This window comes from Elephantulus edwardii, unplaced genomic scaffold, assembly GCF_000299155.1.
Source record: "Elephantulus edwardii isolate Elephantulus edwardi_28Jun2011 unplaced genomic scaffold, EleEdw1.0 scaffold00032, whole genome shotgun sequence".
NCBI classification, from domain to species: domain Eukaryota; kingdom Metazoa; phylum Chordata; class Mammalia; order Macroscelidea; family Macroscelididae; genus Elephantulus; species Elephantulus edwardii.
Window position 1 is genome coordinate 7,356,242 of NW_006399782.1, and position 27,519 is coordinate 7,383,760.

The 27,519-nt window shown below is 48.1% G+C and overlaps 1 protein-coding gene and 1 pseudogene across 1 annotated transcript in view; both read left to right on the forward strand.

The window, feature by feature from the left end:
- ADCY5 (adenylate cyclase 5) overlaps window positions 1-27,519 on the forward strand; it is a 227,328-nt gene that overhangs the window by 140,793 nt on the left and 59,016 nt on the right. Inside the window, exons 2-3 of the mRNA XM_006884227.1 lie at window positions 6,703-6,852; window positions 11,313-11,434. Of these exons, the coding sequence (XP_006884289.1) occupies window positions 6,703-6,852; window positions 11,313-11,434 (272 nt within the window). The remainder of the gene's footprint in view (window positions 1-6,702; window positions 6,853-11,312; window positions 11,435-27,519) is intronic.
- LOC102849846 lies at window positions 13,182-16,248 on the forward strand (annotated as a pseudogene).

Here is a 27,519-nt window from a genome sequence, read left to right on the forward strand (position 1 = left end):
GACCGAGACTTTGAATTGGTACATTCTGTTTTAACCCTTTATTAAGAATTTGCATTTTCACCCAAGATACACTGAACTGGAATCTACATTTTAACAAAATCTTCAAGTAATTCTTAAAGTATGCTATCTTATATAAGTTGTCAGCAGAGGATTATATCGGAATCATGGTTCCAAGCACTCACTGATCAGAACCTGTCTAACTAGGGGAATAATGGCCAGGATCAACCCAAAGCTGTTATCCAGGAGGCAGAGGTTAGATATACTTCACCTCCCACCTTTTTGTCACTTTAGACACCAATCCAGTACTCTCTACACCTTCAGCATTCTTTTTCTCTGCTGGCTTGGATAACTTATTGCAATGACCACACAGAACTCACAGACAATACTTAAAGCTAAGTGGTTTATCAAAGATTTCTTCAATAAAAAAAAGGATAAAACTCAAAGTCACAAGCAGTTAGGCAGTCTCCTGTCTCCCTTTTCAGCTCAGGACAGCGCTCTCATATCCATGCAGACCTCCTTTTGACCCCCTCAGGACAGCCTTCTCTTGGCTTTGTCATCTGTTGATGACAGCTCTTCTGGATCTAAGCCTATTTTTGCCACTTCAGTGTTAAAGCTCTTTCATGAGATTTGTTCTTTCCTTTCTAGTTGTTGCTTCGTTCTTCTTGCTTGTCTTTTCTTCTTTCTGCTTCTTCCTGCTTCCTGCCTGCAAAATTGAGTTATCTGCATATGTACAAAAATTCCTTGTACATTTTAAGACATGACCTATACGCTATGGCCAGGAACTGACCAATCACCTCCCAGTAAGCCACAGATACTTTGTTTGCATATCAAGCAATATTAACTTCATTTGCATGATGTATAGTCATGTCACTTACATATTATATGACCAATCCCTGTAATTTCAGTTGCTCTGCGCTTTCACCAGTACTTGGTATCGTCAGTTCCTTTTTTCCCTTCTATTTTTTTAGCTTTTCTTTTGAACATTTTATTTTAGTAGGTGTATAAATAGTATCTCATTGTGGTTTGAAACCTGATGTCCTCCCCAAAGTGAGCAGTTTGAATCTACCAGCTACTCTTAGGGAGAAAGATAGGCAGTCTCTTCCCATTCTATTTACAGCCTCTGAAACCCCACTAGCAGGTCGGCTTTGAGTTGATTCTGACTCAACAGCAATGAGTTGATAGAGAAATTGCTAATGATATTGAGCATCTTGACTACATGCTTAGTTATTCTCCTTTACTGGATCTGTTCAGGTACTTTGCCCTTTAAAAACTGGAGGGGTTTTTTTTCCTTATTATTGAGTTTTAAGGCTTCTTTATGTGTTCTGAGTGCAAGCCTTTTATCAGATTTATTATTTGCAAATAAGATCTCTAATTCTATGCCTTATCTTTTGTGTCCTCTTATGATCCCAACACTGTCTTGTGCAGAGCAGATAGTCTTAATTTTGACAAAGTCATATTTATTAATTTTTCTTTATCCTTTGGTAAATCATGCTTTTGGTGTTGTATCTAAGAAATCATTACCTAACCCAAAGTCCTATGTTTTATTCTGGGAAGATGTATAATTTTAGGTTTTACGTTCAGGCCTCTGAATCATTTTAAGGTAATTTTTGTATCATTTGTGAGGTTCATTTTTATCATGTGGTTATGCAATTGTTCCAGCACCATTTGTTGAAAAAATTAACCTTTCCCCAATAAATATACATTTGAAAAAATAAAGATTTGACATATGATTTGCTAGAATTTTCTATATCATTATCCAGATTTTATACTGTAGAGCACAAAAGTTGTTAATTTATCCATTTCTTTAATTTAATCATTTATAGTTTTTACAGCATATCTAAGAAGTCATTGCCTTATCCAGTGTCCTGAGGATTTACTCCTCTGTTTTCATCTAATGGCTGTATGGTTTTAGGTCTAACATTTATGTTTCTAATCCACTTTGATATATATATATATATATGTGTGTGTGTGTGTGTGTGTGTGTGTGTGTGTGTGAATGTATATATGTATATGTAAATAATGTAAGGTGGAGTTTCAATTTTATTTATATACATATATTTTAGTCCAAGAAAACATAGATTCTCACCACTGGGCCAACTGGCAGCACCATGATAGATGGAGAAGAGATTGTTGAGGTTATTAACAATAATGGTTTGTTCAGCTTCACAGCACTCTTGGCATCAGCAGTCAGGAAATCAAAAGACTAATTGCACTGGGAAAATCTACTGTCCAGAATAGTGAGAAACAATAGTGTCAGTCTAGAGACTAAGGTGCACCTGATCAGACCATGGTGTTTGCAATTACTTGCTATACATCATAGAGCTGGACAGTGACTAAGGATGACATAAGAAGAATCAATGCCTTTGCGTTACGGTGCTGAAGTCTTGAACATACCATGGGCCTCTAAGAAAACAAATATGTCTGTCACGAAGAGGATGAAGCTAAGTTTTTCCTTGGAGGCTAGGAATTTGAAGCTCTGTCTCATATACTTTGGGCACATGGCCAGGAGGGACTGGTCCTTGGAGAAGGACATTATGCTCAGAAGGGTGGAGGGACAGCGCAGGAGCGGAAGACTCCAGGTGAGATGGATTGATATAATAACTGGAGCGTGGGGAGTAGTTGTGTTGGAGTCAAAGAGATTGGCTCAGGACAGAGCTGGTTTCAGAGCTGTTGTAAATAGGGTCACTATGAGTCACAGGTGACTCAACAGCACATAACAACAACAACATATTATAGTCCATAGAGAGTTGTGTTGCTAACCCGAAAGGCCACATGTCTCAGGTGATTTTAATCCACCAGTGGTTTTGACTCCATAAAAGATGGACAATCTTCTTTCTTTATAATCTACAGCCTCAGAAAGCTGACGGAAGATTGTTAAGTCAGAACCAAATTGATGGCTGTGTGTTTGCATTTCTGTGTTGATCCTGCTATCTCAGTACCCTATGTTAAAAAAACAACAACCCAGTTATTACCCCAGTGAATTGTCAAGTCCAGTGGTCATGAGTGTACATTTCTTTGTGGCTTTCAGTTTTATTACATTGAGCTATACTGTGTTTTCTTTTGCAAATAACATATGCCCACCCAGTACTGCTCTCTCTCTTTTCCCCTAAAGGTATTTTTGTAAACATTTATGCAAATTTTCTCTCTCTTTTTTTAATGCCAATATGTAAAAAGTTGTCATGCTAGCCCTTCAGTGCCATACCTCACAAGTACCTTCAGAGAAGGACCAAGCTCCACCAGCTTGGCCGAGAAAGCTCTTCCTCATAATGCCCACAACCTCCCACCCTAACACTGCTCGTCCCAGAATCCTCTCATTATAACTCTACAATATTCAGAAATTGTAAACATAGGACATAGAACACTCTAAATATTTATAATAAGGAAAGAAGACCCCCGGTCTATGGAAGTTTATAAGTCAGTTGAGGACAGAAAACCTCAACTCGTTGATTGCAGCCAGGTTGACTGACTCCTAGCGGGTCCTCCGTTGGATTCCTGAGGCTGTAAATAGCATGAGAGATTGCCCATGTTTCTCCTGAGGAGTGACCGACCAGTGGAGTCTGGCCTTCGAGTTAGCAGCTCAAGCTCAAAGACAGAAAGGAGTCGGCAATATGAAGCAGTAATCTATTCATTCCAAGGTGGGGATGGAGACCGTGGTGGAGCTGGGCACGTACTTGAGGGGAGAAGACCTGGAAACAGGTAGCATGGGCAGGGCCTACTTAGACGAACCCTCTGAGAGCAGCCCAGGAGGCTCAGGCTCAGCTACCAAGAGTACCTTGAATCCTTGACCAGGTAACTTACATTCTCTTTATCCAACAGAAGCCCCTGAGAAGATGCAGCTCAAAAGGTGGGCTAGATCCAGAGTGAAAGGGTGTCCGATTGTCAGACTGAGAAGGCTGGGCACCATCATTATACAATGAAAATCATTAATTACTGGTAGACCAAGAAGCTGGCATTTATTGTACAGCCAAGAAAAGGGAGAGGCTTTGAAATGAAACAGAGAGCAGAGCCATGCAGGCAGAGAGTCTCCAGGAAAATGTGCACCCACATTCTGCATGGATCTTGCATGGCTTCTAGGCTTAGCTGCTGGCTGCTGGCCTGGGGGAAAGTCAAGGCCGCTTGAAAGCCTGATGGAGAACTGCTTCTGGTAGAATTCAGACTTGAGACAAGGACAGGACGCCTGGGTTCCAATGACAGGACAGAATGCTTGTGTGCTGTCAGTGGTTAACATGCTCAGGAACTAAATAGAAGGTTTCTGGCTCAAAGGCTGGCAATCTACTTCCCAAAAAAAAAACACCCCAGCCACTGGGAGAGGGGAAGGAAGGAAAATGTACAACAATGAATGAATGAATGAATGAATGAATGAATGAATGAATGAATGAAAACCCAACCTTTCTGTAAATCTTTGTTAAAATGTTCCAGTTGAACATAGCATGACTTGGGTCAGGTGCACCTTAGTTCCCAAGATGATATCCTTTAACTGTGTTAAAATCACAATTAAAACAACTAAAAAACTCTGCCATTGGTAACCCTGTGGAGCACAGTTCTACCCTGATACATGTAAGGTTGCCATGAGTCAATGCCAACTTGATTGCAGCTAGAAAAGACAAGAGGTAGGCAGAATCTTCCTGAACTCTTCCTCTGGCTGAAATCCCGAAGGAAGGCCTCTGTGGAACACAGATAGACAAGTGCTTTCTTCATCCTGGTGACTCGGGACCAGTGTGGGGCTCCGGAGTGCCAGGCGAGCCATAGCAGAAGGTGCAGGCAGGGTTGGACTTGGGCTCCTTTTTGGAGCTGGGACTGAGAATTACAGTTTTGAAAGAACTGGGTTTAGATGCAGCTTAAACTCACCACTGACTTAAACTCATCACAGCACACAATAAGCATCTTTGCTTGGTATCTTTCCTGTTCTGAGCAAAGAACAGGACAGAGCCTAGTAATAAGGAATTGTGTTGCCAACAGTAATAAGGAATTGTGTTGCCAACCCAAAAGCACTTGGTTTGAATTCACCAGCTATAGGAGAAAAATGGTCAGTCTCTTCCTGTGTGACTGCCTCTGGAAACCCGCTAGAGGTTCAGCTATGAGTTGATGACAACTCAAAGGTATAAACCAGCAAAGTTCAAGAACTGTACCTGCCGAGAGAGTCTGTTTATCAGTTTGCTAGGACCTAGAATATGTGGCATGCATTTACTTTTGTGGGTTATGTTGTGTTGTGTGTTTTGTTTTCCCTTAACTTCTCAGTAAATATTCCTTTCAAAAGAATTCCAGCCTTGTGTCTTCTGACCCGCAGGACAGTGGTATTTTTCCACACACATCTCCTGGTCATGGGTGTGGAGGCAGGGGGAGCTGGAGGATGGTCTCCAGCTGGGACGGTGGATTGTCAGGGAGGCTTGGTGCAGAAAGAATGAAACTGAGGAGGAAAGGAGACAACACCAGCTGTTGACATTGATCCCTGTGAGCCGGGGACCTTCGTTCATCTTCATTTTGTAAATTGTATTGAAGATCCACATAACAAAGCATATGCCATCTCAACTGTGTCTGCATTTTCAATTCAGCAACACTGATTATAATCTTGAAGTTGTGCGAGCATCCGCACACACTTTCCCAGATCATCCCACTGCTGTTAACATATGCTCAGTGCCCTTCCCTTATTCTTCTCTTTCTCCCCACTGTATTTAGCACAGTGCTGAGTATCTTGATGAGTGACTAGCAAGTACCTGATTCATGAGTGCTGATCTCCTCCCTGGTACAAGAACAGGAACAATAAATTCAAATCCTCCCTGGTACAAGAATAGCCTTTTGTCCTATGCTAAGCACTTTCAAAAAGTAAGATTCCATCATCTTCACGGACCCTTCTGTGCTGCGTCCAGCAGGCATGCAGCGCCATCACAGCGTCCCCTCCTGCATGATTTACTGCCTCTGAAAGGCAGTCAAGGATGGGTCAGTTACAGCGGGGATGGTCACAACCGCAAATGGTCCACTTGGGAAGATTGCTGTTTTCTTGATGTTTAAGTATAATCCATTTAGCCTTTGATCTTCAGAAAGTGCTTTTCAATCTCAGCAAACAAGGTTGTGTCATCTGCATATCAAAGGTTGTTAATGAGCCTTCCTTTAATCCTGGTGCTATGTTCTTTGTCATGTAGGCCAGTTCCTCAGATGATCTGCTCAGCTACAGATGGAATAAATATGGTCGGACAATGCACTCTTGATGCATCCCTCTCCTGATTTTGAGCCTTAGAAAATTCTGTAGGGTGGACAGTTCCTCGGTGTCTTAAAAGGTCTCAGGAGAAAGATGAACACTCTTCTCCTGAGCGATTTATAGCTTCCGAAAATTCCCTGGAGGGTCTGTTAGGAGAAGGTTCCAAGTCCATGGCAAAGAGTTTTTGATGAGTCAGAAGTGACTTGATGGAGATGGGTTATGGGTTTTTAGTCCTTGGCATTTATTATTTTGTAGGACTATTCAGTGATGCATTGTTCATAGGGACCATACCATCATAGACCAGCCCAGACTTAGGCTTTGAGAACATCCAGAAGCCTGACAGATAGACAGGCTTGGTGACTCCAGTTGTTGGCCCTTCAGGACATGGATTGGCTGGCACCCACGTGCCTGTGTTACTCCGTGGGGCCCAGGAGGGTTGGACTGGGGGTTCCAGTGACCGGCCCTGGTCCACGCCTGAGCTCTGTATGCTGTCTTTTTCTCTGCAGCTGGTCTCCAACGTGCTCATTTTCTCCTGCACCAACATCGTGGGAGTCTGCACTCACTACCCCGCGGAGGTCTCCCAGAGACAGGCCTTCCAGGAGACCCGCGAATGCATCCAGGCGCGGCTCCACTCACAGCGCGAGAACCAGCAGCAGGTGAGGCAGGCCTCCATCCTTACCTCCACCCTGTCACCCTGCTGGGGCCTGGGGACCCTGACCAGCCTCAAGGCGCATGCCCCCCCCCGCTGTGCTAGCTGCCCAGGTGGGGCCAGGCTCCGTCCACCAGCAGTGTTTCCCCTGGAGGGAGCCCAGCAATCCTGGCTGGCAGATATCCTTTTTAAAGGATTTGGGGAGAAAGAGCTCCATCTCCATTCCCTGCCTGTAGCCTCAACAGCTCTTCAGGTATCCCTGTGGTTTCCAAATAAGCTCAGCAGCGAGTGTGTGATGGCTGTTCCCAGTCCCCCATGACCCAGCTTTCCCTACGGGCCCCGCAGAGCCAAAGTGTGAGACCAGGCTGTTTCTCTAGGAGGGTTACAGCTTCCTCCAAGGAGGTGGGAGGAGACCCGAGCAACTTTTCCTCTCAGAGTTGTTAAAGAAGGATTTGCTCGTTGTTGCACTTTTAACAATGAACAAATCATTCTTACAACAATGAATGAATGGAAGTCCAAAATCTCTGTAGATGTTCATATTTCAAATTTAAAAAAAATAAAATTATTTGTTCAAAGAAGGGTCCTCATCTTCAGAGAACTCCAGGGAAGAAGTGGGTTCCCAAGGCCCCACCCTCAGGCTGTAGCGAGCCCTGAAGTCCAGAGGACCCCTCTTCCCGTCACCCCACCCCTTCAGTAGGCTGTGACTGAGGACTGCAGCAGGATTCTGACCCACCCCTTTCCCCTGTGGCACCATTTGGGGGCATCACCTCTGTCTCCTTCCCCTGTGTGTGTGAACCGGATAGATGCATGTCATAATAGTGAGGCAGTGTGGGGCTGAGGCGCTCCCAGACAGGAGTCAGAGGGGTCTGTGGGGACCCAGGAAAAGAGTGGGCGGGTCAGCAGGTGATGGGGCTCCTCTTGCTGGTTGAGCATGACTTGAGAGAGATGAGATTATTCCACACCAGAGGGTCCGCCTGCTCATTTTATTGCTGGTATCTCTTAGGGAATGACAGATTCTCCCAAACCGTCAACAAGCCTTAGTGGAACCCTATGGTGTATACTCGAGCGAGCTCTGGGGGCCTTGTGGGTCAGGCAGGTCAAATCCACCAGCAGTCTCCTCCTGTGCCGTTTAATGCCTCTGCAGACCCACTGAAGGGAGACCTATGAATTGGTTCCAACTCAATGGCACACAACAACAACGTGTCCCTCTGGAGCCCTGGGGCAACGTGATTAAAACACTTGACTGCTAACTGAAAGCCAGCAGTGTGAACCCACCAGCTACCACAAAGGTGGGAAAAGATGTGGCAGCCTGTTTCTGTGAAGATTTACAGCCTTGAAAATCAGTGGCTTGTCTATGGTTTATATTATGTATGCAAGTTCAATTCCCAATCAGTGTCAGTCTGCTATAGCCACCAGCCATCTGCTGCCGTGTTGAAGAGGTTTCAACATCACTTCCTGACTAAGTCAGACTAGGAAGAAAGGCCTGGTGATCAACTTCTGGAACATTAGTCAGTGAGAATCCCTTGGATCACACTTGTCCAAACCCATGGAGGGGTCACCATGAGCTGGTGACTGACTAAGCGGAAGCTCACAACAACTGTGTACCAAGTGCTACGTCGGCTGATGCAGCTAGAAATGCAGATGGCCCACCTTTGAGAGCAGGCACAGGGAGACAGTGACCAAGACAGGCAGCGGTCCCCTGTGCCCTCCTCGCCAGCATGCAGCCCCAGGTCTAGAGCAGGAGGGCATCCCCAGCTGTTCTGGGTGCATCTCCAGCAAGTTAATGATGTGAGCTGGTGACATGCACCCCACCGAGCAAAGACACAAAGCTCTGAGATGTCTCTGCAAGCCTCGCTGGCCTGTCCACATCCTGCCAGCTTCCTCCTTTAAGCGGGCCAGTTAGAGGCCTGGCTTTCCCTTTTTTCTCCTCTGGCCTGACTGGGCTCCTGGTCCAGGGTGTGCATGAGCTCTGATTAACAGGTGTCATGGGGGTCCTCCTAACATCTTTTCTTGCCAACCTTACCTCCAATCTGGCATGCCACCCACCCAACCCCAGCCTCCACGTTCCTGAGAAACCTCCAGCTCAGCTCAGCTCTAGGCTTCAGCATCTCCCCTGAGAAAGCTTCCTCTCCTTCCATGTCAGGACTGTCCTTTTTCATGCCAGGGAGCTCTGGTGGTCTAGTCCTTCGGGAGCTGACTGCCAACCCAAAGGCCCTGCCCCTCTGATGGTTTGACTCCACCAGTGAGTGACTCCTTAGCAGGAAGATGGACGACCTCCTCCAACTTACCACCTCAGAAGTCCAGTGGAGGGTCAGCTGTGAGTCAGTTCAGACTCGATGGCCGTGGATTTTTGAGCTCTTCTCATTACAGAGTATTTTCCCAAGCTCTTAGCACTTTTCCAGGAAATCTTAGCATTTTACAGTGATTCACAATTTCCTTGGTCTAGCTTGACATCCCACAGAATTTACAGGGATTTGTAAGAAGAAAATAATTTTGCCATACCATGTCCGTGGTCCAGATTCTGAAGAGGACAGGCTTGCTTCCTGGGGATAGGCTGTCTCTTGCCCAGCTGGAGTCTCCCAGACTCCTGGGTCTCCCCCTGCCCTCTACAGAAGGAGCTGCTTTCAGGACCAGGGGAAGCTCCCAGGAGCCTCCTGAGGAGGTTACTGATGACCCCTACCCCGGAAGCTATTATGAATGTAGAAAGGCCTCTCATGAATCTGAACAATGCATAGCCCACTTTCTCCTAGTTGTCCTATATTTCCACAAAATTGTCTTTTCATTCACATTTCAAACACCGGTAACTGCTAAGAGTTCAATAAATACAACTGGCCTTTAATGGCACTGTTTACTGATGGCCAGGGAGACCAGATGAACCCACAGACACCAGCGTCCTTTCACTGCCTGACGGATGCTTCCTGAGCATGAGACTCTGGGCTGTGGAGCTGAAGAAGACGCAGCTCCCATCCTCCCGCGGGTCTCTTAGCACGCACATGACAAGAAGACAAGCTATTGAAATAAAGGGTGATCAGGGCTTCTGTAATAGAAGACAGGGAGTGGGCACAGGCTGCTGACAGCCAGCGTTAGGATCCTCCTTCAGAAAGGATTCCCAGAGGACGTGAACCTGCACGAGGTTAGGAGAGGGAGAGAGAGTGAGAGTGTGTGTCTGTGTGAGAGAGAGCGAGAGAGAGACAGAGAGATGGTGTGTTCCCGTTAGCAGCTGGGTTGTGCAAAAGCAAGAGAAGTTACTGTAAGATTGGAAAATGGTCAATGCTTCTCTAGAACTATTTACAAAACCCTCAAACTCACTGCTGTTACGTCAGAACCAACTCGTAGGTGACCTTTCAGTGGGTTTTCAGAGGCTGTAAATCATCCAAGAGGAGACTGTCCTGGCTTTCTCCCCCAGAGCAGCTGGTGGATTTGAACCAGCAGCTTTTAGGTTGGGAGGCCAACTCCTCACCACTAGGCCACCACAGCTCCCTTCTATATCTCTAGCTCCTCAAAACAAAACATAGAGCAGGATGGAGTGTAGATTTCATCCTAGGGGTGCTCAGAGAGGAGTGGAAGGCAGATAGTGGAAGCCTTGAGACTTGGCTGGGCATGTGGGCAGATTCTGGAACCTGCAGGAGGTATCCCAGTAGCAGGTGTTGAATCTATTCCAGCGCACGGTGACCCCACGTGTGTCAGAGCAGAGCTGTGCTCCACAGGGTTTATCGTGGCTGATTTTCCAAAAGGAGATTGCCAGGCCTTTCTTCAGAGGTATGTGGGGATGAATTTAAACCCCGGCCTTTCAATGAGCAGCCATGTGTTAACCCTTTGCATCATCCTCTCCATGAAACCAGCTGTCTGCATGCAAGGTTTTAAAGAAAGCAAGGGCATCGATGTGTTCAGGTGTGTGTTTGAGGAAAATCACTCTTCCAGCATGTGTCTTAGGGAGGTACTTGCTTGCAGCGTGGAGAGTGGATCAGAAGCTGTATGCCTGGAGATAGGGAGATTGGTTGGGAGGCTACCCTGGTCATCCAAACAGAACCTGAAGTTGTCTTGGGCTTCCAGTCTGGGGAGAGTGTGGAGAGGAATGATGGAGTTGAGAGCCATTTAGAGATGAGGCTTCCAGCACAGAGCAGCCTCGTGGGGGCTTCAGGGAGCCACCGTTGGTCTGTCGGCAAAGACTTGCACAGTTCTACGATGCTGAACAAGTTTTAGCAGGACATCCAGAGTAAGAGGAACGAGGGAGAAAAGCCTGGCTGGCTGTTTCTGAAAACACTGTGATCACGACAGTCTGCATCACGGGAATGATGCTTGGCCGGGAAGCAGCTTTGCTCCATGTGCACAGGATCGCCATGGGTTGAAGACCAAAGCAATGGCTGCTAATGACAGAAACGAGCCCGTGGGGACGCAGGGGTGGGGGGACCGCTGGACAGGTGGATGGAGCTCTGATGAAAGTCTCCTTCCTGCTTCCCTCCCCAGGAGCGGCTCCTGCTGTCTGTCCTTCCCCGGCATGTTGCCATGGAGATGAAAGCAGACATCAACGTGAAACAAGAGGATATGATGTTTCACAAGATTTACATCCAGAAACATGACAATGTGAGGTAGGGGCAAGCCTGGTGGGCCGTTGGGGTGAGGGCAGGGAGGGAGGACTGAACCCCAGAGGAGATCCGTGAGGTGTCGCTCCCCCACTCCCTTTTGTGTCACTGAGCACAGCCCCAACAGAGTGGTCTGATGGCTTTGAGGTGTGTGTGTTGTGAAAGCACTCCACCCCTCCGGGGCTGTCGAGTAAATTATCACTGTGTTTGGTTTATTTTCTTTGGGGTGGGAGGAGGCTGTAAAGAGAAAATATAGAATGAAAAGGAGGGAATCAGAAGTAACAGTATGAGCTGTTGGGGAATTTCTGGTCTAACCAAGGAGACAGGGAGCATAGACAGACTGGGGACCCAAGTGTGACCACCACCCACCACCACAACCATCATCATCATAGTTTTCCTCACCATCCAGCCACGTCCGTGCCTTCTAAGCTAGCCCATGCCAGACACGGCACCCACGTTCTCACCTTGCCTCCTACTAGACAGAGATCCCAAGCATTCCCAGTTGACAGATCAGGGTTGGAGAGGTGGAGACACTTGCTCAAGGCCACCCAGCTGGAGGTGAGAATTCTGGATGTGCACCCACGCCAGCTCGCTCCAGACCCCAGGCTCCTTGGCCGGCATCTTGCTGCCTCTCTACACAGAAGTTGCTGACAGCAGGGACGTGCAGGCAGATGGAGATTGATAGAGTGCAAACTTGAACTGATGAGTCCACAGGGACGTGAGGCGACACAGTGGCCTCCGTCCAGCCTGGCCTCCTGGAGAGCCCGACAGTCTTCCTGAATGCCCAGATGAGGAGCCACTGTCTTTGCTGTCCGGAGAATGGCTTTATTCCTGGGCACGTGTCCTTAGGACCACAGACCTCTAAGGGGAGGGAGAAATGAACCTTTTGGAAACTTGGGCTGAATTTTCAGCAAGAGGTTTAAAGGGAATAATATAAAGAGGATGGCCTTATAACCTACAGGTGTACACACACACACACATCTGTCCATTTAAAATGAAGCTGATGTTGGTAAGAGTTGGGAGAATGGGTAAATTTTTTCCCCATGCATCTGGGAACCAAGACGATTAATTCAACATACCCGCCATTCATTGCCCAAAGCAGAGTTTCCACTAAACCTTTAGAAGACAGAAGACCCTTTGGGTTTCTGTGCCTACGCAACACGTTTGTCCTCAGTGTGCCCCTAGAACCTTCTAGTAACACAGGATGATGAGGATTGAGCCGTGTGGCCTGACAGACCCGTGTTCAGGAGGTTAGCTGAAGGGAAGGTGCTGCAGGCCCAGAGAAGCTGATCTCCAAAGCAGAGGCCGAGTCCAAGGCTGGACTTGTAGACTCAGACCCTTCTTAGATAGCACTGACATCAGGTTCCCTCTTTCTCTTCTCCACACATGCCTCTGTCATCAGATGGCAGAGTAAAAACTAATAACTGATATTCTATAGAATTCAGTGGAACGATCTGGTGGTGGAGTCTGTAAGGAGTTGTACTGCCAACTTAAAGGTGTCACTTCTCTGGAGGATTGAATCCACCAGCAAGAGAAAGATGGGTGATCTCTTTCCAAAACGTGCGGGAAGTTCAGAGGTGACAGGATTCTGACTTACTGGCAATGAATTAAATCTCAAGGAGCCCTGGTAGCGTAGTGGTTTAAGCGTGGGGCTGCTAATAAATACAAAGGCCTGCAATTTGAATGTATCAGCTGCTTCTGCAGGACAGAGGTGAGGCATCTGCTTCTGTAAAGATACACAGCTTCAGAAACCATGGGGACAGCTCTGCACTGCCCTGGGGCCGTGGTGAGCCCGGATCGGACCCCATGGCAGTGAGGTTAGCTTTTTGGAAATAGAGCTTTCTCTACTCAAGCAGTAGTCTAGAAACTCATCCATAGGTTTATTCATTTAATCCTCACAACATTTTATAGGGAGGAGACTGAGGGGTAGAGATGAAGCTGCTTGTCCAAGAGCCCATAATTGGTTAAGTGGGAGAATTGCTCTCCAAAAAATATGTTTGTCATCAGAATGTCCACCTCCCGACTACTGCTGTTAGGTGCTAAAGGGTGGACTCCCACTTGGAGGCCCCACAGGGTGTCCTGGGCTATGATCTATCTAGAAGCAGATTGCCAGGTCTTTTCTTCCACATTGTTGTTGTTGTTGTTATGTGCCATTAAGTCGCTTGCTACTCATAGCGACCCTATGTACAAGAGCCCTAAACGCCGTTCTATCCTGTGCCAACCTCACTGTCTCTAACACACTCATTCCCACCACTCCACTCACAGAATCGATCCGTCTCATCGAGAGTCTTCCTCTTCTGCGCCGTCCCTCCACTCTCCCAAATATGATGTCCCTCTCCAAGGACCAGTCAGTCCCTCCTTGCAACATGCCCTAAGTATGTCAGACGAAGCTTCAGAATCCTTGACTCCGAGGAGCAGCCTGGCTTCACCCTCTCCAGGACAAACCTGTTTATAAATGTCAACCTCTTGGTTAGTGACCAGGCACTTCCCTGTTGCGCTCTCTGGGCGGCTTGTCAGACCGCTGTCTCAAAAGCTCATTGCTGTCGAGTCAGAAGCCACTCGCTCCTGACCCTCCCGTGGGTTTTTGGAGGGTCTGAGTTGAATGGGAGAAGATTGCCCATCCTTCTCCTGAGGATCTGCTGGTGAGTTTGAACTGCCAGAGAGGTGTGACCCGTGGGTGAGCGGCAGGACTCGCTATGGACTACGCCAGCGGAGCTCACTGCCACATTACTACCCCGATACGGATTACACAGCCAGGAGGAAGTTGTGGGATATTTTTTTGTTTTCTGTTTTTAGGGTGCTAGGTGAAGAGTCAGCAAAAGGAAAGAAGATAGCACAGTGAGTACAGCAGTGGGCTCAGGTGTGTCAGACATGAGGATGGCACAGCATAGGGCAGGGCTCGGGTCTGTTGTTCACAAAGCCTCTATGAGTCATGCTTGACACAGCGGCACATAACAACATGGGAAGGAGAAGGAGCCCTGGTGACCTAGCGTCCTGTGTCAGGCTGCTGTAAGGTGCATAGTTCGAGGCCACAGGGGATGACAGGCGGTCTCCTCTCAGGACATTTACAGCCTCAGAAAACTGATGGAGTCTTGACCCGAGGCTCATGAGGCAGAATTGACTCGACAGCACAAGGTTTGGCTTGGCTTGCTGAGAAGACGATTTTAGGAAGCTCTTAAGCCACGCAGAGCCTGAGAGGAAGGGGTAAGACAGGTGTGCCTTCAGCGGGTGTGTGTGCCTGTGTGATTCTGCATGTGTGTGATTGTGTGTGTGTGTGCGTGCGTGCGCGCACGCGCGCACACGCATGCTTCGAAGAAGCCACAGAGGTCTTACCCTCTGATCATAACCCTAACATCTGCAACTGTCCATATTAGTATAGGGAAAGAAGCAATCCTACCTGTTGGGAAAAGTCCCAGAAGCTTGTGCTTCCAGTGGGAAGAGGTAACTTGATAAGCCGTCCCAGCCCATAGTGGTCCCTAAAGTCTCCCCCTAGATCTTTCTCTCATTCCACTCATCACCTCTCCGTGGTCCTGGTGGCGTCTCAGTAGAGAGCATGGCCACAAGTTGCAGTAGCGACTGTTCTTAGCACGGCACAGCTTTCAGCAGTAAGCTACAAAAAAGAAACAGCCAGTTGACTACAAAAGAAATCTAGATGCTTCACTGTTCCGACAGAGTCTGGAATTTAAGGTACAGGCTCTCGGCCTGACATGACTGCTTACTGCACCTCCCAGGCCTCCAGGCCCCCATCTGGAACATCTGGACACTTTTGCACCGGACCCAGTGCCTGGCCCTGACACCCTTTTTCTTCCTTATTTCCTTCCAATTCTGCAGTAGTTGCCTCTTGGACCACACTCCCAGCCATCCAGGAAGGGGTTTAATCAGAGGACTGGCTTGAGCCTCTTTCACGGTAACAACCCCCATCTCATACCTCCTTTCCCAAGGTTATAGTGACCCCAATCACAGAGGGGCCTGAGCATTGCACAGCAGTAATCAGACACCACAGTGCAGGGGTGTCTGTCCTAGGACACACTCAGGATCAATGACAGCAATCAGGAAAGAGATGAAAGGAGAGTGAATCCAGGATGTGTGATGTTCATGGGGACAAAGATAATTTCCACTCTGAAGTCACTTGGGATAGAAGTGGCTGGCGGACATCAGAGGCCAGCTTGAAACAATCATATGCAAATATCCCACAGACCCCTTTCCGGGCTCCATTATCGCCACTGGGTGCAGCCCTTGATGGAAACAGATTGCTTGTTCTGATCTGTTGTGTTTCTTGGTTGAATGTTTGGCTGGGATTGGCAGCTGAGTACTAAGTAGATGAGGGTGACAGCGTCGTGTGAGCACACATGTTTTGGGTTTTCCGACCCACCGTCCGCAGTGGAAGAACCGTCAAGATGCAAAAAGTAAAAACCCTCATGAGGTAGACCCATCACCCTTGAGGTTGAACCCTCGTGTGCCATCCAAAATGTAAAGGCCAGATCCAGGAGTAGAAAGTTCCTCCTGGTCGGCAAAGACTCATCTTTGCTGGAAAGCAGCTAGAAGATGGGCAGACCTTGTCGACTACATCATCCGAAAAGACTATTGTATTGAAACTTCGTGGTGGTGCTAAGAAAGAAGTCGTATTCCCTTCCAAGAAGAATAAGCATAAGAGCAAGAAGGTTAAGCCAGCTGTTCTGAAATACTATAAGGAGAATGGGAATGGCAAAATTAGTCACTTTCATCAGATGAACGTGGTGCTGGCGTTTTTGTGGCCAGCCACTTTGATAGACATTATACTGTGTCTGACCTGTTTCTTCAACAAACCAGAGGACAAGTAATTATGAGTTAATGAAAGAATAAACATTTAAAACACACACACACACACACACAAAACCCAAACATGTTTTTGGCTTGGAGAGAGTCAACTCAAAACTCACTGCTGTGGAGTTGATTCCATCAGATTTCCGAGTTTTACATCTACAAGGACAAGCTTTCCATCTTTCTCCTGCAGGGTGGCTGGTGGGTTTGAACCGCTGACACTTTCTATACTAGGAGTGTGTGTTTATTAAGCCTGGGCACTGAGATTAAGCTCTATGTGTTCTCCCAGCTCTGCTATTCCTGGTGTGACTGGTTCGAGTTACAGGCAGTGAGCCACTCTGAACCTCAGCTGCTTCTGCATAACAGGGTAGAGAAAGTGCCTATTTAATAGAGTTGCAAAGAGCAAATGGGATAATGTAGGGAAAGTGCTTACCAGGATGTCTGACACCTAACAAGTCCTTAGTAATTGGGAACTATTATTGTTGTTACTGTTGTCATTATGATGATTATCACGCCCATTTCAACAACAAAAAGAGGCCTGGGGATTCTTTCCGTGCAGAATGGAAGGGTGATTAGTCACATTCGTCAATTCTCTGTGGAGTTGTAATATTTCCAGAGGGTGATGACATGCTGTTCTCTGGCCCCACGGAGAGCAAGGCCACAAGAAAAATAAATCAGCTTCCCAGTGTGACAGATTGGTCCTGAATCTGAGACCTGAGGAAGAGGACGAATCCGGGCAAATGGGGAGGAGTTTGGCGCTGCACGTTGGCCTGCCCACCCTTCTCTGTGGCCTCCTTCCCTGTCCCCACTCTCCCTACCCCAGGAGAACAGACGAGGTGAAGAATACAGACCCCAGGGCACCGGCCAGTGACGGCAGAAGAGCCCGTCAGATGCTTTCATGCTGAGCCACCAGCTGGCTGTGTGGTCTGGACAGCTTTGAGCCCAGGGAATCCTCAGAGACCCTCTGAAGACCCCCAGAGGCCCCTGGATGCCTCTCCTGTCTGGTGTATAGTGACAGATGGAGCTGACTGTCTCAAGGCTGGGCAAGAAATCCCTCTGCCCTGTCCCCCTCACACTGTTGGCAGTGCAGAGATCAGAGTTGGGCTGTGCTGGCCTTGCTCCTGGGATGAGGGTCAGCCAGCAGCAGCTACTTTAGGGAGCATGGCCTTAAAGAGCCATGCCTTAAAGAGGCGGGAGGAAAGGGCCAGTCAGATTACTCTTTCTCCAGTGGTAATCACATTGTGAGATTCACAGTGAAGGGACAGGTGTGGACAGAACCCAGACACTGCCGAGAGGTCTGTCAATGGGGATTGGAAAAAGGTGTGTGTCTGTGTTGAACAAACATGGCTCTTAGCAACTGGAAATCAGGGAAAATCACCTAATCTGGGTCTCAGTTTCCTCATCTGCAAAATGGGAACAGCAGTGCCCATTTACTCATTCTGCTGCTGCTGCTGCTTATGCTCCTTGATTACCAGATAGTAGGAGGGATCAGGAGATAAGCTGCAAATTCAGAGTGAACAGACCCTGACATCATGAAGCTCCCCTTCTATTAGAGAAGTAGTTGTTGTTATGTGCCGTTGAGTCACCTACGACTCATAGCAACCCTGTGTACAACAGCTCTGAAGCCTGCCCTGTCCTGAACCTGTCTCACTGACTCCGACAACCCTATCCCTATTGCCCCAGTTACTGTGTTAATCCATCTCATCTGGGGTCTTCCTCTCCTGCACTGTCTCTCCCACCTTTCCAAGCATGATGTTCTTCCCCAAGGACCGATTCCTCCTGGCCACATGCCCAAAGTATGTGATATGGAGCTTCAGAATTCTTACCTCCAAGGAGGAACTTGATTTCATCCTATCTAAGACAGACTTGTTTGTTCTCTTGGCAAACCATGGTACATTCAGTAGTCTTCTCCAGCACTACAACTCAGAGGCATTAATTCTTCTTCTATCATCTTTAGTCTTTGTCCATCTCTCTGATACATAGCAAATAATTACTAAGACCATGGCCTGGATGGTGCACCTTAGTCTCTAGACTGACATTATTGCTCTTTAGCACTTTAGAGAGGTCTGTGACAGCAGATTTTCCTAATTCAATTTGTCTTTTGATATCCTGACTGCTGTTGGCAATTGTGGAGCCAAGCAAGCGGAAATTATTAACAATTTCAGTCTCTTCTCCATCTAACGTGGTGCTACCGATTAGCCTCGTGGTGAGAGAGAAGCCTAAAGACTAGTGAATTAGTAATGCTAAATTTATATGTGTCTGCTTGTGAGAAGTTGGGAAGAGTGTGACCCAGGCAGAGGTGGACTTTCCAGCCCAGCAGGATATAGCTAAACATCTTATCTTCTAGGTATTTCATTGCAATTGTGATAAAAGCCACAAAGGAGAAAAATCTGTAGTGAGTCCAGCCTGGCCCTGGGGCTCCACGCAGGGCTGCTGAGAGATTGGAACATGGAGCCTTTGCACAGTCCCCAGCCCAAAGCCACTCAGGAGGTGGCTGTTGATCCGCTACGCTATGAGTCACATCTGCTGGGCAGAAGTCAGCATCAGATAACTCAGCACCCCAAAGGGTTCAAAAAGAGGCCAGGGAACAGGGCAGGGCAAGGTACTGAACGGCACAGGCCCCCTGCTGCACAAGGTCAGCTCCGCACTGACTTACTTTGGCCTGTCCGTTGCTGTTAAGTGCCATCGGGTCGAGCAGGACTCATAATGACCCTATGAAGAGTGGACCTGAAATCTGATGTATCTTGTGCCATCCTCATCTTCTCCAATACACTTGAGCCCATTGCCACTGTCACTGGGTCAAACCATCTGCATGTTGTCCTTCTCTAAGGACCAGGCCCCTCCTGACAACGTGCCCAAAGTATACAAGACAGAGTTTCACCATCCATGCCTCCAAAGAGCACCCTGGTTTAAGTGAAACCAAGACAGTACTGTCTGGAGAAGCCTCAAACTCAAAACTCAAGCTCATTGCAGCACCTCATTGCTGACCCTTCACTGGGTTTCTGAGACCTTAATTGGGTGGGAGGAGGCTGCCCATCCTTCTCCCGTGGAGCTGGTGGATTCGAACCACCAGAGGCTCAGGCCTTCGGGTTAGCAGTGCAGCTCCCTATAGACTAGACCACCAAAGCTCCCGCCTGGGTTTTCATAATTGTAGGATTGTTCTGGAGCCCTGGTGGCTCAGTGATTTAAGAATTCAGCTACTGACTGAAAGGTCAGTGGTTCAAATCCACAAGATGCTCTGGGGGGAGAAGAGAAGGAAGCATCCTGATCCCTCTAAAGATTGTGTTATGTTATTGTTTATAACCTTGGCAACGCAGAGCACAGGACAGTTCCTCTCTGCCCTGTAGGCTCGCTGTGAAAGTACTGGGCAGCAGTGGGTTAGAATCCTTCCAGACCCTGCTCTCTATGTGAAGGGAGAAGAGGCTGAGTTTGTGCTGGAGAATATTTCTCCATCTGTTTGGCCCCAGGGGCTGAAGGTGGCATTTGGGGGGACTCTGTTCAGAGCCTCCTTCTCAGGGACCCAGGAATCTGTGGACTGGAGCTGAGGTCTTGGCGGGCAGAGGGGCGCCTGACCCCTATTTGGGAGTGTCCGGGTTGGGGGAGACATGCCCTGTCCTCATTCTTTCCTCGCACACCTCCTCCCTCCCCCCTTTCTCCTTAACACCTCCCCCTTTTAAGGTTATTATCTCCTCTCCTGTCTCCTTCAAGGACTTGGCTGCGTTCCCCAGGTCGCTTTGGCGTCTGGCTCAGCCACAGCGTGGTTCTGAATTATAATGACTGTGGAACACTGGCCGTGTGGTGCTCAGATACCCACAGGCAGATTGTGCGCCCTGTGGGCAGAGGGAGGGTGGAGAATGTTTACCCTGTCACTCCCTGGCCCACGGGCCACGTGAGGCGTGCTTGATAAACACCCTGTCTCCCTGTCTCAAATCTGACATTTTAAAGTCTTCTGAACCCTTACCCCCATTTTAGTGAAAGAAGTGGGCTTCATGTAACTGCTTTATTCATTCCACATTAGCTGAGTGCCTACTGTGTGCTAGGCATGGCTTGGAGTAGACACAGCAGTCCTTGTCATTGCTCCTTAAGGAACACCTAATAGGAGCAGAGAGGCAGGGCTGAGCCAGGAGCCATGTGAACAGGGCTGGACCACAGGGATTGGTTCTAATCAGAAGACTTGAGTTTGTCCTGGGGTGTTGGAATATGGCTCATTTGAGGAGTACATCCAGCAAGGGCTCATTATTTTGACGCTCTAGACTCTGACGGTATGCCCCAGAGGGAGTTGTCCTGCCAGCAACCCAAAAGAGATGCCTCTCCGGTGGTTTGAGTCCACCAGCAGCTCCGAGGGAGAAAGCTGGGCAGTCTCTTCCTGTACAGTTTACTGCCTCCCAAAAAGCTTCTTGGAGGGTCAGCATTGAGTCTATTCTAGCTCCATGGGAATGAAAGTGAGAAAGAGTAGACTAAATGATGGGTGAAGAAAGAGGGGGAGACAGAGGTCGAGCAAGCCAATACCTGGCTGAGCATATCAGGTTATGCCTTTGAAACAGCTGCATACAGATGTAAGTTTGTGTGCCTAATTATAATAAAAATTTAGACTCAAGAAGAATTATGCTGGAGTAAGTCAAAGAAGACACCCTAAAGATGGGACCATTAGAATCATGTCCTAAAAGAAAAATATGATTAGATTTGGACCTTAAAAAAGATTTTATTTTTTTCCAAACATGTTTCTATTTTTGGTAGAAAATCAGAACTTTGATACAGAGCTTTGAACTGGTTCATTCTGGTTCAACCTCTGCTGAGCATTTTTATTTCTGCTCCGGATATGCAGGATCAAAATCTACATTTCAACAACATCAGTAAGAATTACTTGGGAATCTTGTTAAAATGTAGGATATTACTTAGTATGGCTGAATTAGATTTACTATATCTGAATATAGGTACTGATTCAGTATATCTGAGTGGAGATTTCTGATTCTGTATATCTGGGGTGGAAGTGCAAATATGCAGCAAATGTTGAACTAGAATGAACTGTTTGATAGCACGACCTGAGGAAAGTATAGAAAGAAAGAACAAGTATGCCCAGTGATACACCTGAGTGCCACTAACCACTGCCAGGACCACACTGTCCTCTCCATGTGTGGGCCTTTTTAGGAAGCATTTCTCTAAATCCTTCAAGGCTCTGTGAGCAGACTGTCTGTTGGTGCTGTACAGATGCTAGGGGTGACATTTGGATGGACTGAAAGATTGACGGAATTGGCTGGAGGGGACGGGTTCTGCAGGAGGCCTTAAAGACACACAAAGCTTATTTCAAAAGATAATTTGATCCAAACACCTCTATACCCAACCAGTCCTGCCAGTCATAGGACCTCTCTGGATTCTGCTTCCTTCAGTCTGTGTGAGAGTGGGAAAGTCTTGCTCCCCCAGAACACTTTCTTCATGTTGGTGGAACTTTCGTAGGCATTCCGTGAGCGAGTTCCTCACCCCTTTGCTTGCCTATCCCCCTTTGCCTCTGGCTGCTCCTAGTTCAAGCACCCCTATGTAATCTCTTCTCCACCCCTTGGAAAACACCCAGTCCTTTGGTGTCTATTCTCAGCCAGGTGTTAATAAGACTATGACCTGATTGTGCTAATTCACTAAGGGATGTGAATGACTCATTGCTCTTCCTTTACCTAACAAGGGGCATGAACCCGGATGACTCTCCTGGTTATGTGACTTGGGGTAGATGGAGGGCACACAGCAGGAGTCTGTCTCTTGGTCTTGAAGACTCTGGCCCAGTCAGAGCCCAGCCACTCTGCCCTCCCATGGTACACTGGAGTCTCCAGGGTCCTTTCTGCCCGCCCAGGCCCTGGCTTCCACCTCCCACCCTTCAACTCCCTTGGGGCCCAACACCTTGGCAGTCAGAACGAGGCTTGGCCATACTCCCTTCCTGGCCCCCATGCCATGACCTTTCCTTCCCAGACCCCTTCTCGTCCTGGGCCTGGGCCTGACCTGCCAGATGGTTTTCATCCCAGTGACACTGTGAGTCCCCTCCGTGTGAGAGCCTCACACAGGCTGACTCAATGTGGAGGAAAGTGCGGCTCAGAGGAGCAGGGTGTCAGCACTGCCGCCATGCACAAACCAGGAAGGGGACTCTGCCGGGGTTCCTCCACCTGGGCCTCTGCTCGTGGGCACGGCCGGCGCTGACAACTTCATGGGGTTACATGGCCTGTTGGCAGCAAGAGGGAAGAACAGTGAGGAGTCCATTTAACCAAAAAGTGCATGCGGTGAAGCTGTGCAGCAAGCGGCATGGGGAGGCTGAGGGTCTGTTGTCATAATTGGGATGAAGTGCCTCCCGCTTTTGCTGCCGGAATGGAAGGCAGGCAACCATGATTGATAGATGACAGGCAATTAGGGAGGAGAGCACAGCCGGAGTGGGCCCAGCCCCAGCTTCTGTGAGGGCCGCAGCGGTTGCCAAGATTAGCTCTCAAGTGGGAGCTAATCGAAGAATTAGCACCGCACTGCACGTGTGGGCCCAGTCCTGGGTGGTGAAATGGCCCTCAGAATTACCTGGGAGCAGACCAGGAAAGTTGGCCAATAGAACACTCTGCCATGAGCAAACTTTGGAAAGTGGAGGAATCTCCTGAGGCGACAGGCACTACGCGGAATCCTCCCTCCAACTGGCAGAGACATGACAGGAGGGTGGGGAGATGTGGAGGCGGCCAGGTTCCCATAAATTAGAGAGGAGGCTTCGTGGCATTTAGTGCTGGGACCTCAGAGACCTTGTCCAAGCCATGCCGGGTTAAGATCCCTGCCTTGAAGGATCTCCTTCCTGAAGGAGCCACAGCCACCTACCTGCCTCTCCGGGCCCCAGCAGCTGCGTGACACCTCGGAGAGGCTAGAGAAGGGCATTCCTGAAGGGCCCGGGAGGCTCCTCACAGCCCCATGCTGGTTCCATGTCTCAGCCCTGAGCAGGAAGCGGCTCGTGGTCATGGTAACCATTTGTGGACATCGCAGGAGCATCTGCTGGATGTCAGGCTGAGAGGCCCTGCAGAGCAGAAGGAAGAGCTCGGGATTTGGAGTTACTGGCCTTGCCTGCCATTGTGAAATCATAAACTCTGCTCTTCCACTTATTATGTAGCTGTCAAGTCACTTGGAGCTCTCAGCGGACTCATAGCCCTTCCAAGGTTGTAGTCTTTACAGAAGCAGACTGGCCCGTCCAACCCAGTTTTGATTAGTAGCTGAGTGCTTCACTCTGTGCCACCAGAACTCCTAAAATACATATTAGACCCCTACTACATCCTGGGCAGAGAGCTCTTGTGGCGTAGTCCATAGGGTGCTGCATTGCTAACACAAAAGTGGAGCCTAAAAATGGTGGTTCGAACCCACTAGCAGGAGGAAGATAGCAGAACAGTCTCTGAAAACCTTCTGGAAGGTCAGTTTGGATGGCAATTAGCTTGGTTTCCCCCTTTTGGTCTTTACAGAAGCAGACGGACCCATTCTGTCTCCTATGAAGCAGGTGGTTTCAAACCACCGACCTTTTGATTATAGTTGACTACTTAACTCTCTATCATCAGAGCTCCCAAAAGGCATATTTGTTACTGTTTTGTGCTATCAAGTTGGAACTGACTCATACCTGACCCTCCAGCAGGTTTCCAGAGGCTGTAAAATAGGATGGGAGGAGAGTGCACATTTATTTTCTTGAGGAGCAGTCTGGTGGATTTGAACTCCCTGCCTTTGGGATAGCAGCAGTACTCCTCTTTACCTCTTACTTAGTAGGTATTAGGTACCTACTAAGTGTTGGATGTTGTGCTAGGCACAGGAGGGGAGATAGATCAGGGACATGACCTGCCTGTAATTCATTCATTCATGTAGTCAATCCAGGATTTATTGAGCCCATAGTCTATGTGCCAGACATTGCGGTAGGAACTGGGTGTAAAGCAGTGAAACATAAGTAATTTCTTTCTCAAGGAGTTTACATTCTACTCCTATTGAGAAGACAGACAAGAACATAATAAATAACAATAATAATAAATAGTACATTAAATGTTGAAAAGTACAGTGAAGACAGATAGGAGGGGTTGCAAATTTAAATAAGGGCTTACGGAAGCCTCTTTGAGAAGGTGACGTTTAAACTGCAGTACAGTGGTTCTCATCCCTGACTGCATGTTAGAATCACCCAAGAAGCTTAAAATAAAGCAAACCCAAGCAATCCTTGTCAGGGCCCTACCCCAGAGCAGCTAAATGAGCCTCTTTGGGGGTGGGGCCTGGAAAACCATTTATATCAACGTTCCCCAAGTGATTCAAAGGGACATGGGCCTAAGAAGCACTGGTCTCATGTGATAAGAGCTACAGTGGATTTTGTGTATGGAGTGAGGTGTGGGTCTTGCTTGAGTCTTTTGCAGATATTTTTCCAATTTTGCCAACACCATTTGTTAAAAAGGCTGTCATTCCCCCACTTCACTGATTTCATCTCCTTGTTGGGGAGAGACTGAGTAAGATGGGTTCAATAATGTATACTGCACTGAAACAGAGGAGGGAGAAAACTGTTTAAAAGATATATGTAACTAGGTATTTCTGTCATCACAGGAGACTAGAGCGAGGGCCACATGGTGGAGGGGACCTGGGGGAGGGTTTGTAAAACAATGAAAGAATCTTTTCTTTTACTTTTCCATAATTTCTGGACTCATGTACTTATAACTTGTTAGTCAAATTTGTGTCTCCTAGGTTGCAACACCCCCATGATACATCTTCAAGGATATGAACATGTACGGCCAAGCACAATCAATAAGAGTGCATCTAAATTCCAAAATCAGTCTCCATAATAGTCTATGTGTTTCCTACTGCCAAAGGGGCCCTTTAGAGTAGTGAGAGAAGATCTTCACCCTGAAACCCACAGCGTCCCTTTTCAGCAGGAAGTAGCTAAGAGAATACGCCATCCCCTTTTCCTTATGACTCAGGGTGAAGTCTCTCTCAGGGAGGAGTGATAGGGAATGGCAAAGGACACACTGACAAAGAAGATTAATCAGAACTGGCTTTGACAAGCACTGTGGCATTTGGACAAGAACAAACTGGGAGGAGGGTAGAGAGAATAGTGCAACAATGAATGAATGGAAACCCAAAATCTCTGTAAATGTTTATGAAAATTAATAAAATATAGAAAAAAAAAAGAGCTACAGTGGAGAGAAGCCCTGGGGAAGTCATCTGTGGACAAGGAAAACGGATTGCTGGTCTGCCCATCTCGTGGTGCATGGCCAGCTGCAGACCTGCATGAGCCTGCTCTTTGGAACAGTGGGTTCACTGCGCCAAAGTACATCAGGCCTCAGTGATGTGGGGCTGTGTGCGCCAGGCTGCAGGGCCCATAGTCGGCCTCATGTTTAAGTTTAAGCCATTCTCTTATTTCACCTTCTCCTCTCTGCTTGGTACTGTGCATTGCTTTGCTATTGTGTTGTGCCTCTCCCAGGTTAGGGGATCTTCTCCATCCTGCTCTGGGGCTCCTAGCAGAACATCAGACTTCTCTACTCCTCAGATTTAAAGGGGAGCTGCCCTGGGCATGGTGTCTGCCAGCTTTGTGTCTCCAAGGAGACCCTTCCTGAATGTGTTTCCCCATGTGCCTGTGACTGACCTTGACCCCAAATTCCCTTGGTTTGGGTTTCCTGCTGATTAAGGAAGACTTTCCAGAACTAGAGATTTTACGTGTTGAGGGGGGAGACCTTTCCCTCTTCCTGGGTTGAGTAGGGCAGTCACCTGAGAGGCAGGGAGGGGTAAGTGAAGCAGCATGGAGGTCTCTGCTTACACGAGGGAGCTGAGATAGGCCTCAGCTCATAATGTCCTAAGTTCCACTCACAGCTCCTGGACACTCAGTCTGCTGCAGTCCAACAGCCTTCTTCTGCCATGTCAGACCTTTATATGACAGCAAAGTTTCGTGAGAATCCAGGACACTCTTCATCATCTCACATCCTCCAACCCTAAAGCAGCTTGTCTGTTGCTGAGCCCTGAGCCCCGGGGCTAACAGGACAGGGTTTGCCTCTCCTCCTCCCTCGTCTGTCCCTTCTGCTTCACCCTCTCGGTTCCACTCCCCTTGACCTTCCTCCCGCGCTTGCTTTTGCTGCTCCAGGCTGGGGTCATTGTGGCCAGAGGAGCCAGGATGTGGGAAGCAGCGTGGGGCTCGGAGCCTGGGAGCCGCTGCCTTGTACTTTTCTTGGGAGGTGGAACAACCCAGCTGAAGCCCAGGGACAAGCTTCCCTGTAGTCCAGCCCATTTCCACTTCCTCTCTGTGGTCTCAAATGGCTGGTAGAAGCTGTCAAGGGTGTCCACTTTTTGTGGGGTACTCACCAGAGGTGGCTGGGCTGTAGCAGCCAGCAGGAGCCCACCTACAGCCACTCGCAGAGTCCCCTGTGTCTCCCCTATGATGCCAGAAGCCATGTTGCTGGAATATATATGTTAGTAGGGTTACCCATTGCAAAGAGGCTCCATAGGAAACTTTAGGCTAAGACAAGGAAGAAAGGCCTGGCAATCCACTTAAAAATAAGCCTATGATAACTCTATGGATCTCCAAAAAAAAAGATTGTCCAATATAATGCTGGAAGATGAGCCCCCAAGGCTGGAAAATACACAGAAGCTGGAAAACTCACAGTGGCCGCAATAACAGGCTATAGCCAACCATCATCTGTGAAGCTGATGACACAGGACTGGGCAGTGTTTTGTTTTGCTGTACACGTGATCACCATGAATCAGAACTGACTCAGCAGTACGTTCCAGCAGCAGCAGCCACAGCCTCTCATATACAATACCCGACCACATCCGTTGTGTTCACAGATGAGGTGTACAGAGCCAACAGACATCATCATCTTTTGTGGTTTAAGTGCTGGGCTCTGGAGCCAAGTTGCTGTGTAGTCACGGGCAGCTGGCTCCACCTTGCTGTGCCCCACTTTTCTCATCTGCAGGATGAGAAGGTCACCAGGGGTGACCCTTTTGGTATTTGCTTAGAGCAATGTCTGGCACACATTTTCAGAATTAAATCACAAACTGTGTTTAATTCTACAGTCGTTTAAGTAGTGATGATTTTGTTGTTGTTGTTCTTGAGCCTAAAGTGGTAAAGTAGACAGAACTCAGGCTTTGGAAGAAAATCCCAGCTGTGCTGCTCCCTCACCCAGCTGCATGGAGACCCAGCTCCTCACCTCAGATGCAGAAGCCGGTTTGTTCTTCTCCTGCAGTGCCATTTGGATGAATCAGTCGGATGGTGGGTTGGAGACACCCGGCTCAATGCCTGACCACTCGGAGAGCTTCAGTTTAGGAGACTTACCCTATTTTTTGAG